Source organism: Trematomus bernacchii, unplaced genomic scaffold (assembly GCF_902827165.1).
Source record: "Trematomus bernacchii unplaced genomic scaffold, fTreBer1.1, whole genome shotgun sequence".
Classification (NCBI taxonomy): Eukaryota; Metazoa; Chordata; class Actinopteri; order Perciformes; family Nototheniidae; genus Trematomus; species Trematomus bernacchii.
The window spans coordinates 536,490-549,846 of record NW_022987514.1 but is presented as its reverse complement, the minus strand read 5'-3'; the positions used below and the strand labels follow the sequence as shown (position 1 = coordinate 549,846).

General features: G+C 41.0%; 1 protein-coding gene across 4 annotated transcripts; it reads left to right on the top strand.

Annotated features, from left to right (window-relative positions):
• The first annotated feature begins 876 nt into the window (after nt 1–876).
• Nucleotides 877–8,168, top strand: LOC117470517. 4 transcript variants are annotated; one of them, XM_034115344.1, is made up of 5 exons: nt 878–978; nt 1,929–2,054; nt 3,377–3,599; nt 4,918–4,999; nt 7,837–8,168. In XM_034115344.1, coding segments are annotated over exons 1-5 (471 nt in total). In that variant the 5' UTR covers nt 878–939; the 3' UTR covers nt 7,838–8,168. The 4 variants fall into 4 exon arrangements, with proteins under 4 accessions (XP_033971219.1, XP_033971211.1, XP_033971235.1 ...); XM_034115336.1 differs by having other exon boundaries at nt 3,374–3,599; XM_034115328.1 differs by lacking the exon at nt 4,918–4,999 and having other exon boundaries at nt 877–978.
• The last annotated feature ends 5,189 nt before the right edge of the window (nt 8,169–13,357 follow it).

Sequence of the window (13,357 nt, the reverse complement as noted above, 5' to 3'; positions counted from 1 at the left end):
TACACACTTTGTCTTTCTCTGGCTCCCTCTAACTAATATTAATGTAGCTTAATTTATTTATTTATCTCATTTTTACACATATATTTTAGCTTTTTCTGCCCACTCTTTATTTCATTATTTCATTATATGTTTGTATATGTATTTCCTTTTCCCCCTTACCCTCTCTCTCTATATTTAAATATAATCCCCAATATTTATGTTCCCTTTTCTCTCCTCTTGCTCGCTCTAACTGTACCCATAAACAACATGTTTACAGGACAAATACACACACACACACACGCACACGCACGCACACACACACACACACACGCACACACACACGCACACACACACATACCATGTATACATTACTTTAGGGGACATTACATTAACTTACATGCATTTCCTGGAGACTTATCCTAACCTTAACCATAACCAACTCATGCCTAACCCTAACCCTAACCCTAACCCTTACCCTTACCCTAACCAAGTCTTCACCCTAAAATGAATGATTCCCCTTATGGGGACCTCCATTTTGTCCCCATAAGGCAGGGGTGTCAAACTCAAGGCCCGGGGGCCAAATCCGGCCCGCGACTTCATTTTATGTGGCCCCACAAGAGCTTGCAAAGAATATAATATGTTTATTATACGGTTACATGCTACTTTACAGAAGCACGTTGCCCATAAACGACATGTCCCACAATGCATCTCGAATTTGACTTTTTCTCAGAATTTGACTTTTTTTGTCCAAATATGCCTTTTTTCTTAGAATTAGCCTTTTTTTTTAGATTTCTTTTTCAAAATGTCACTTCTCTTTTTCACGCACGCACGCACACACACACACACACACACACACACACACGCACACACACACACACACACACGCACACACACACAGCCCTACATAAAGTAAATCAGGAAGCTGTGTTTCTGTAGAAAGGAAACGCAGCTTCCTCTCAGATGATGAAGACGATGATCCAGGCGGTGTTGCTCGTTAACGTGAGTCGATGCTGAGATCAAATCTGAGCTTTTAATGCATATTTATTTCTGTTTCCTCCCTCAGTGTCTCGTCGCCTCTCATCAGATCAGAGAGTGTGTAGAAACTGTTATAGTTTGAATTAAAACAACTTGTTTTCTGAACTCCTGTTCTGCAACATGCTGTCAAATAAATATATTGAAGTAAAAAGTGCAATATTTTCCTTTGAATTGCAGCAGAGTTGAAGTATAAAGTGGAACAAAGAGTAAATATTAAAGTAAAGTAGAAGCAGAAGGAATATAACTTTATTTTAGTTGTTAAACTGTGAAGTTCTTATATTAAATACAGTCATCAAAATAAATGAAAACACAATGAAGACACATTTAAAATAAACAAGAAAACACCAACATTACTCCATTTCTTTTGGAAAATGAGTTATATTTGTAAAAGCATATATAAACGTACTCTCACTCGCCGCATTGATTAACACAAAGCAGGTTTATTTAAAGCACCTTTTAACACAAGGCAAGTCAGAGTGCTTTACAAACATGACAGACATTCAAAGCATTAAGAAACAGTGCAGCGGAAACATATTATAAAAACAGTCATTACAAATCAAAGAGGATCAAATAGTGCCGTGTCAGATGTGAAGCATCGGCAAGAAGAAAAGTCTTCAGCCTGGATTTAAGAGTCGTCTTCGTTGCAGCAGACCTGCAGGTTTCTGGGAGATGAAACTATCTATCTATCTATCTATCTATCTATCTATCTATCTATCTATCTATCTATCTATCTATCTATCTATCTATCTATCTATCTATCTATCTATCTATCTATCTATCTATCTATCTATCTATCTATCTATCTATCTATCTATCTATCTATCTATCTATCTATCTATCTATCTACCTATCTATCTATCTATCTATCTATCTATCTATACTAATATGTGTTTTATTAATATTGTATCTCATAGATCTTCTCCTCTCAGCTGCTGATGCTTCACTCTGCAGTTCATAGCCTCTTAGCTTCCTGTCGGGATGATGTTTCTCTCACATGTCCGGATGTCGGATCAGACTTCGTCTCCGTCACCTGGTACAAGGTCGGTAAAAAGTCTCATCTGATATAGTTACACGATACCTGTAAAAAAGATACTGGATACCTGTAATAACATGTAACCTAATCTGAGCATCAAAGCATAAAAGTAACCTGATGACTTTCTGTTACCTTTGATTTACCACAATATCAAATGCAAACTAGAGAATGCAATTCCTGAAGAAATTGCTAGTGGGAAGGCTTTATGCTGAAAAGCTGACACTAAACTGCTATGCTGAAATGTAATGTGTAAGAAGAAAGTGAAGAATTTAGATTGAAATGATACATGAACACTGGGGGCTTGAATGTGTGATGAGTGAAGAAAAGAAAGTAAAAAGGCTTGGAAAAGCAGCAGAATATTTGAACTGCAAACTTTTGAACTAACTTGATGGTGAATGATCTGTCGCCATGGCAACGGCATTTGATGACACCCCATAATACGCTTAGATGCGTTGATGGCTGCATCGTTACCAAACCTGTGAAGTTTTGGGCCGTTTGGAACATTTTCACTGAAGTTATGAGAAAACCGTGTTTCATGGCGAGCATTGTGTTGCCATGGCAACAGCATTTGAAGAAACCCCATAATTGACGTAGAGCTGTTGAGGGCTGGACCGGTGATATACAAGCGAAGTTTGGGGGACGATCGGAGAGAGAGAGAGAGAGAGAGAGAGAATTACATCACAAGGGAATACAGTTTTTCCCAAGCCTGAAGGGTCTTTCATTTAACCTGATGTGGATGTTTACAGATCAGTGTTAGAAGATGTACTCAGATAAATGTTACCTTAAAGGGAACCTATCATGCAAAATGCACTTGTGTACGTCTTTTCTACATGAATATGTGTCCCCGGTGTTCCAGGGAACTCACCAAGTGTCAGAAAACACAACCCTCTCTATTTTCCTCCATACCCAAATCTCTAAAAAAGGGGCTGCAACGGATCTGATAAAAACTGATCCAGATTTGAACACTGTCCTGACGTCAGGACGGTGGCGCTACGGCTATTGGGCCAACTCCACCAATCAGGAGGAGACAGCCACGACCATTGCCGTTCGAAAGCGCTGGAGACGCTGTAGTACATATGCCAGGCCAGTAGGTGGTGCTGTTCTCACAGAATCTGCCCAGAGCTAGAAATTGTCAAATTGAGCAAAATGAGGCATGGCTAAAATGCATGATCTGTTTGGTATTTTGAAAAAAAAAAAGTATAAATATGCCTGATATAGGTATGGTCCTACACTATATTATTCAAATATAGCATGATAGGTCCACTTTAATGTTCAGTACTTGAGTAGATATTCTTGATACTGAACGACTGTGTTTGTGTCTTTAAGCAGCGGATCGACCAGGATAAGTGTGGGATCCTGCGCTGGAGCAGCAAAGATAAATCGAAACCAGAGTTTTTTAAGTCCAACCGCTCCGTCCACTATGATTATGATCAGGACTACAGCCTGCTGATCAGCGCCGTCACACCCGTAGACTCCGGCACCTACGAGTGTGAGGTGGGGGCTAGAGTCGGGTACCAAAACACGAAAGTAGAAGTCAAGCTGGACGTCAGCGGTAAGATTTACATTTCTAAAAACATTTAGTTACTTTTTATATAAAAGCCTATATATTAAAAGCTTGGTTGGTTGGTTTGTTTGTTGGTTGGTTGATTGGTTGATTGATTAATTGTTTGAAAGTTTGATTGGTTAGTTGGTTGATTGGTTGGTTGGTTGGTTTGTTGGCTGGTTGGTTGCTTGGTTGCTTGATTAACGGTTTGATTGATTAATTGTTAGAAGGTTTGATTGGTTGATTGATTGGTTTGTTGGTTGGTTGGTTGATTTGTTTGTTTGGTTGGCTGATGGCCCAATTAGTCTGGATAGTAAACGGTTTGATTGATTAATTGTTTGAAAGTTTGATTGGTTGATTGGTTAGTTGGTTGTTTGATTGGTTGGGTGGTTGGGTGGTTGGGTGGTTGGTTGGTTAGTTGGTTAGTTGGTTGATTTGTTGGTTGGGTGGTTGGTTGGTTGATGGCCCAATTAGTCTGGATAGTAAATATTTTTACATCTTTCTAATTTGGCATGTATTTGTTGTCAAATGTTTTTATTTGTTCACTATGACAGAAAAATAAAATATACAAATAAAGTTTTAAATCATTGAACCTCCATGCTTCACTGTGGATTGTCCATGAACACAGCATTACCTGGCATCACAGTCCCCTCCTCAAATAAAAGTAATTTTTCCAATAAGCTGGGAAAAGAGGTTTAAAAATCAAGAGTCTGTTAAAGATCTTTGGTTAAAACATAAAAAATATGAATCGATATACATTATTTCTTTAAACAGTCTGACAGAGAAGCATTTTTGCCACATCAAAGAACAGGAAACACCTTCATCCATCTCCTCTCTCTCACACACACACACACACACACACACACACACACACACACACACACACACACACACACACACACACACACACACACACACACACACACACACACACCACACACACACACACACACACACACACACACACACACACACACAAATTACTCTCGGTTGGATTGGATTTAATGTAGAAGAGAATTGCAGGTTTAAAGAGGTAGCAGAGAACAGAAATGTGTAAAATGTACAATATCATTTTGATTTGGAAAACATTTTGCACACATCTTTAGTTGTTATTTAATAATATATTCATACAATCTATACATCGTTTTAATTGAAATTTCCTCTTATATTTTTACATGTCTATAATTTTTTGTATTAAATTATATTTGCTCCAACACACCAAAGCTAAACTAAACGAAGGGGCTATTTTCTTTATAAAAAAAGGAATAATATTTAATAATCAGCCTTTATGTTATACATTCATTTCTTTATTTGTGTCTGAATTCAGCCTGTGTGACCCCTGCTGTGCCGACCCCAGTGACCCCAGTGACCCCTGCTGTGCGGACCCCAGTGACCCCATCATCGTCTTGGTAAAGAACCTCCGTTTATCTTCACACAATGCATGGGTTTATCACAGAGCGAGGCACACACGGAACAGAGTGACATCACTATGTAACACTCTCGCTCCTTTTGGTTAGCGCTCCAACACATTGTACGTGACAGGCTAAGGGGGCGGGCCAGCTAACCAATCAGAGCAGACTGGGGCTTTTTGAACATTAAAGCATGGAGACATGTCCCAGTAGAGACACTACATACTGATATACACCTGAACATCATCGGGAGAGGACTCTTTAAAGTAGAGACACTACATACTGATATACACCTGAACATCAGCAGGAGAGGACTCTTTAAAGTAGAGACACTACATACTGATATACACCTGAACCTCAGCAGGAGAGGACTCTTTAAAGTACAGACACTACATACTGATATACACCTGAACATCAGCAGGAGAGGACTCTTTAAAGTAGAGACACTACATACTGATATACACCTGAACATCAGCAGGAGAGGACTCTTTAAAGTAGAGACACTACATACTGATATACACCTGAACATCAGCAGGAGAGGACTCTTTAAAGTAGAGACACTACATACTGATATACACCTGAACCTCAGCAGGAGAGGACTCTTTAAAGTAGAGACACTACATACTGATATACACCTGAACATCAGCAGGAGAGGACTCTTTAAAGTAGAGACACTACATACTGATATACACCTGAACATCAGCAGGAGAGGACTCTTTAAAGTAGAGACACTACATACTGATATACACCTGAACATCAGCAGGAGAGGACTCTTTAAAGTAGAGACACTACATACTGATATACACCTGAACATCAGCAGGAGAGGACTCTTTAAAGTAGAGACACTACATACTGATATACACCTGAACATCAGCAGGAGAGGACTCTTTAAAGTAGAGACTCTACATACTGATATACACCTGAACATCAGCAGGAGAGGACTCTTTAAAGTAGAGACACTACATACCGATATACACCTGAACATCAGCAGGAGAGGACTCTTTAAAGTAGAGGAATCAAATGGAGAGGGCCTCTTCATCAAACCCCACTAGAAACTGAAAACTACAGTCGGGTTTTAGGGTCATTGTAAAAAAAACATATGAAAACCTACTTTGGGTTTCATTAGAAACCGTGGACTTCACCTGGTTTTAAGGGGAAGTCCAGATGTAAAACGGTGGTTTCTAAAAAGGATCCTGAAAGCATTGAAATTAGAAGGGGATCTAAAACGGAGCCCTGAGGAACACCACCGAGAGACAGGTGTCCTTTCTTCCTTCAAGATAAGATAAGATGTACTTTATAGATCCCAATTTTGCGTTGCAGCAGACATTGCACATAAGATAAATTAAGAGTACAAATAAACAATTCTAAAATGTAAACATCTCAAAATAGAAATACAACAGCATTAAAGTATAGAAAATATACATGTTGAAATACCAATTTGTTGTAAAAAATATATTAAGCAGGATATAATGTAAATTAAAGGTGGGGTAGGTAAGTTTGAGAAACCGGCTCGAGATACACTTGTTGTTATATTCCATGGAATGCTCTTAACATCCTGATAGCAATGAATATCTGAAGTGCTTTGACAAAAAATCCATAAATAAATGTCATCTGTGGAAGCCGTAATACTGTAAAAAGCACAACCAATCATCTGAGCCGGCCCGGCTAAAATAACTGGATGGCCTACCTGCCTGTCAGCCTTCCATCTGTGCACAAACTTATCTCGTGCCCTCATTGGTCATGTGCGCGTTCGTGTGTGTTGGAGGAGGGGCTCTGTGAGGAAGTGGCAGATTTTCTCCGGTTGTGTATTTTCAGAATCTAGCGCACTCGAGCCGGTTTCTCAAACTTACCTACCCCACCTTTAAGTGTGTGAGGAATGGAAACATGACGCACACATGGACGTCACTTTGTTTCAAAAGTAGTTGTTTGTACACACTCATGTCCTTACCATCTGCTAGCAACACCTTTACAGACAGGATTCACAGAGTCAGGCTACAGACTGTCTTCATAGGAACCATTATATATGTGTGTGTGTGTGTGTGTGTGTGTGTGTGTGTGTGTGTGTGTGTGTGTGTGGCCAATGAACTCCGTCTTTGTTTGAGAGTCTTGAACGCCTGTTGTCCACAGTGACTCACATGCACACTCACATGTTGAGAAACCCTGTTTGCAAACCGAACCCCTGCAGGGGGGTCTGTGGGGGGGGGGATCCTCTCTTAACATGTAAACTACACATTATGGTACTCTGACAAATAAAGCAGAGACAACATTTACTGCAGGCGAACAGGCCAAACAACACTGCCGCAAGCACGTTTTGGGTCATTTTATAGTCAGTAGAGTCAGGAGGAATATTTTTAGTTTACATGCCAAAGCAATGTGTTTTTTTTGTTGCATTTTCTATTATAAGTTTACTGACACGTCCAAATTGCACATTTAGAAACTAAACCACTGTGCACGCAATTTTTCAGAACATGAATACGTTGTACTTTCAATAAGTGGTGGGGGTCATGTCCCCGGCCTCCCCAGCGCAAATGACGACTATGCTTCACATAATCAGATTTGTTAATACATAACCTTTCCCCGCCTGCAGTGGAAACTCTGCAGCTCGAATGAGTTTTGCTTTTCACTTTATATATTTTGAGTGTGAAGCGTCTGTATCCTGTTCATATCTGTTTTTTAACACCTTTACATAACAAGTGTTTCTGCAAAGACTGTAGGCGCTGTTTTCCTCTAAGCGCCTCACCTTCAGGGGGTTTGAACTGCATCGTGGTTTGGGGGGGCTTTTTCCATTTGAACATTTTGCTGAATATATTTGTTTTGTCTCTTTTTGTTTCTTGCAGATTATTCGATGTGTGCAGACCAAGTCTTCCAAACGACGGCAGCAGAAGTGGTGAAGCAGATGAATCCTGAAAATCTGCATTTATTATTTATTTTAAAGGTTTTAAGATGTATACTTTTATATTTGTATTCCCGTTATGCATCCTCAGTCTGCAGAAATGTGTCACCGTGCGGAACAAAAACCACATGTTTTGGTAGAAAGAGGTCGACTTCACCAGAAAACCGACATGAGAGGATGTGAGGCGTATTTAGAGGAACACACACACACGCACACGCACACGCACACACACACACACACACACACACACACACACACACACACACACACACACACACACACACACACACACACACACACACACACACACACACACACACACACCACACACACACACACACACACACACACACACACACACACACACACACACACCTCGTTTCACTCTCACTTCCTGTCACGATTTAAAGGAAACGATACCAGTCTGTTATTTCACCAAAAACACAATAAAGAAAGTTTATCAGATTAATATTGTGTTTACATTTAGTTTGGTCTTCACTCTTTGACTTTCAGTGTGATGCAGCACGAGGTGCTTGTTTGAGAAACGAGTTAAAATAAAAACAATTACAAGAAACGTAAACTAACCAAATGGTAAGAATATGAAGGACTGCTCTGAATGTAATGTTGAAGAGCTGTGCAGTTTTAAAAGAGGTAGTATTTGGATATTTCAATACATATTTCTATATTTGTATTTTAGGTTTTTATCACACATATTTGAAAAATAATAAAAAAAATGTATAGTATTTTTTTCAGATTTATTTTTCAATCAAGAAAAGTAATCCTTTATACATATATATTTTTTTGTATTTCTCTAAATGTATTATAAATGCACCAATCCACCAAAGCTCATGTCTTGTGAGTGAAACCCTGACTCAGACTCTGAATGAAGGGGAAGTGAGCGTGCAGCAGCTTGATCCTGCAGACCTGAACTCACTGAGACCCCCTGCTGCTTCACAGAGTCACACAGGAACAGCTTCACATGGATCACTGCCTGCTGATGATAAAACATGAAGGTCTCTCTGAGAGGAGAGAGCACACAGCGCCACCTGCTGGAGGCTCTGCACACAGCAAGTAGAAACAAGCATGATGTATTCTTAAGAGACAGCGTAAGATGGGGTGACCAGGTGCCAACAAGCCACATGTGGGACAAAGAGGACGCTTTTAAGGGACAATGCGGGATGTGTTACTGCGTTGCTAAGAGCTAGGTTAGATTAATATATAATGTCTATCTAACCCTTAAGAATAAACATTTCTATTAAACTATTAGCTTATAAATAATAACAACGCTTTACTTTGGTTTAATGTTTGCACAAACTATGCAAGTGAAGGAATGAATTATATTTGTTTTGAATGGAATTAACATAACAAACTATTATGATCAGAAAGAAAAGACTGGAGCTAGTTCACAGTCTGCTGACCTGCTTAACGTTCATTAAATCAGCTGCTGGTCCCTCATCTCTTCTGCTTTCAGGAGGAATGTATCCATAGATCCATATTTTCTTGAGAGTTTCTGTGCAGTGTCACTTCAAAACATATTCACCTCAGTGCGCAATTTAAAAAAGAAATCTGGCAAATCTGACAATAACTCTCTGGGAATCTCCCTCCACCGGCTACACCCATAAATACATTTCTCTGTTGATTGATTGACATCTGACTCAGCTACTGGTGATAGCTCTCTCTCGTTTTCCACACACCTTTGGATAAAAGGTTTATTAAAAGTTTAAGGCGGGCGACTGTCAATCAAATGCGGGACATCGGCAAAATGTGTGGGACAAATGATAAGAATGCTGTGCAGTCCGTACAAAGCGGGACACCTGGTCACCTAATAGGTAAGATAAGGTAAGGTCAGATAAGGTAAGGTAAGGTAAGATAAGGTAAGGTAAGCATGGAAACTTCATCTTACAATTCTGCGGATGTCCTCCAGCATGTTGCGTTGATCGTTAGCCTCACCTGTGTTACTGGTTAAACTCTCAGTCGTCTTGTTCACCTTTGGAGGCATGCTAGCTGCACATATATCCCAACAGCAGATACCAAATAGCTTTAATCTGAAGCTTTAATCAATCAAGTTTTGGTCGAGTTAGAAAATAAAATTGCAGGATGTTAATGGGTTTATTATCAAGTCTCAGCCCCTAGCGGTCTCTCAAAATCACAACATGTTGACTTTTTCGAACTTTATTAAAAATCACAGAATTCTGACTTGTTTGGAAAATATCTAAATACAGACTTTTTTTCTGAAAATCCCAAATTTCTCACTTCTTTTTGAAGATCTCAGAATTAGATAAATTGTCAAGTGTTGAGGTCGATGAGTCTGAAATAATTTCCGAGTATTAAACAGACCTCCTAATTGACCTATCAGGAGCTATTGAGTCTATGAAGGTTTACCGCCAGGCTCGGATCCACCTGGATCAGCAAGGTCTCACCTTTACTGACTCCTGAAGAACCAGGTTCAATGAACTGCTGTTTCAATGCAGACGAAGCACTAAATCCGTCTAAGCGACCCCGTAGGATTCTGGTATCAGTAATGAGGTCCTGCCTCAGTGTGAGTGTGGCAGTCGTGCAATCTTACTTTGAATCAGGAGAGGACAGTGCAGAATTATTTTGGGTTGTCCCAGTCCAAAAGGGTGGGATGATTTATTCAAATAAATGGTTAACACACACAGGGTCTTTACCTTCTCTCGTTACATTGTGACAATCATACAATTATTTAGCTCCGGTGTAAACCTCTAAGATATAATCATTAATTCACCGGTTTACGTTATTTTCAATTTCTTTGTTGAAACCCTCCAGTAGAAATTCAGAGGGCAGTCCTCATAGGGGGCCGGGTATGAAATCAACTGCCCTCTTCAGTTGGTACACAACATTCAAACTGTGGGGCATCAGCCGTGAATAAATCCTTATATCGGCTCTCTTCACTCCATTAGAGAGATCTCTCTTCCAATAAAAGCACTTTAGTTCATGTTCAATCAATAATAACATGTCATGTTTGTACATCTATCTACAATTAATCCTACCAGTCTAGTTGGGATCCGGGTTAGGAGGGTCTCGAAAATATTTCCTATTACCCAAGGGGGGCCTGACTGAAAAAGTTTGGTACCACTGCCTTAGGGTTAGGCCCCGGCCCCACGGGAACGCATACGGCAAAACGCATAGGATTAACGCAAACGCAATCGCCAAAAAGCTTCCGTCCACACGCAATATACACCGGATAGTGTCTGCCCACACGAGACAGCTCCATTTAGATCCAACCGCTGGAAAAGCTGCAGTACATATGCCGAGCCTGGACGTGGCGCTGTAACTTCCTCCACAAAAGCAGCGAAGAAGCATGGTTGCCTGCGCTTCTGTTTATTCTCCGTGGTGGGGGCCGAGGGATCCGGGCAGAGTTTTTCGCCGGTCAACGTGTGTTAAAGTTTAAATCTTCCGGACAAAATTATAAAAGTGCCGGTCAAAGGTCTTCTTTGTTATTTATTGAGCTTTAAAACAAATGAATAACGACGATATAATGATATATAATAATAAAATACACGGACAATCTCTTTTTCCTCTCTTCTGACAGCGTCAGTGTCTGTCTCATGCAGCAGCTGATCCAGTAATGAGTGACCCGACAGTAAAAATAAACATATTTATAACTAGTTTAGGTAGTTTGAGAGGTAATTAAAATAGCTAAGGGTGATGATCTGACTTGAAGTGTGTGTTTTGCTCCGGCTGCATCACAGCGGGAGGAGCTGCGTGTCTCCGTCCTGTCAGATTAGACTTCACTCGCGTTTATGTCCATATCGAGATAAAGATAAATAATCTGAATTCAGTGTGCAGTGTACTTTTGCGGGGGTGAGCAGCAGAGGTGGGGAGAGGCGGGGCTATTGCGTCGTCATTATCACAAAATGATCGTATAGAGGCGATCACACGGAGCCGTTGGACCCCCCAGAGCGCTCCGTTCCCAGATCTATCCACCTTTGGACCCGTTGTCGTTTGCGGGGTCCATTTCTATCGTTTCGTTACGGCCTCGTGCGGCAAAAAGGGCTATACGCAAGAGAAATATGCGGATACAACCCGTTTTCGTTCCCGTGGAGCCGGGGCCTCAGATTCCCCATTGAAAAACCCTGAGAGCTTTTTCCTCTCTGAGCTGCTGCTTCTATATCCTACTAACAGAAGCAAGTATACACCCACATACCCACATATGGGGGAGGGTCATTATCTCCCAGGGGAGGGAGACTGACCTATCCAGACTCACTTCAGATCGTACAGTCAAAACTAAACTAAAGCTTACAGAGATGTCCCCTTCAGTCAGCGGCCTCCTGCTTACAGCTGCTGTTAGAGTAAGGCTTTACTCCTTCTACTGAACAGTGGGACCTTAAACTCTTTCATCTCAGTTTACAAAACGGTTTACATTTAGTTCATAAGTATAGACCTAAGTGAAATATAATGCATTCTACATCGTGGATTATACTTAACTATATTTGCTTCTATTAACTTTAGTTCTTATTATATAAGCCAAAATGGACACCTCCATACAGTCAAAGTTTGTCAATATTCTTTGTTTTGGTGCGAAATCTATTAGTTAGAGGACGCACTTTGATTATCAGGGGGGGGGGGGGGGTCACTCCTGCAGAGAACACAGAGACACTGAGGAACCATACTCAAACCCAAACCCAAACCCAAACCCAGCATAGAGAGGTTCAGTGAATGTGGCTCTGAAGGTGTGGAGGTGGATCAGTGTGTCAGAGGAGACTCTGTAGAAGGAGAGAGAGCCAGCAGGATGATCCAGATACACTGCTACTCTACCAGAGGAGGAGGAGGAGGAGGAGGAGGAGGAGGAGGAGGAGGAGGAGGAGGGATGTGTGTTGTTCTCTTATTGTGCCAGACAGAGTAACCTCTATCAGAGCAGCTCAGACTCCAGGACTGATCATTCTCTCCAAACCCACAGTCTTTACTCTCTCCTCTCCTCCTGATTCCTCTGTAAGTCATTGATATAGAAACCCTTCCTCTCCACTTGACCTCCCAGTAACAGCGACCAATCAGAGCTTCTCTGCACATCAGCTGAGCCCTGGAGTCAAACCTCTCTGGATGATCAGGATATTTCTGCTCCTCTCTCACCCATGTCACCTTCCTGTTGTTGTCAGACAGTTGGAGGTTTCTGTTCACTGTGTTTGAGTCCAGTGTGAGTCCACAGGAATCTGATGAGAGACACAGCAGGTATTAAAGGTTAATAAAGTACCTGTGATGTTCCAGTGTGAAGATGTTCATGATTAAAAAGACACTTACACTTCCTGAGACCTGGCCTCAAGAACCGGACTGCAGCAGGCTCCAGGCTGAAAGCAGAGGGGGGGTCAGTTAGTCTTTAAATGGTCTGATATGTCCACCTCAGTCTGCCTCCAGAAACATCTACAAACACTGAGGTGTCTCTTTTGTGATGTCTATGATCTCCTCTCCAGGTGTTGATCAGGTGAGGGCATGCTTCCTGTGTGCAG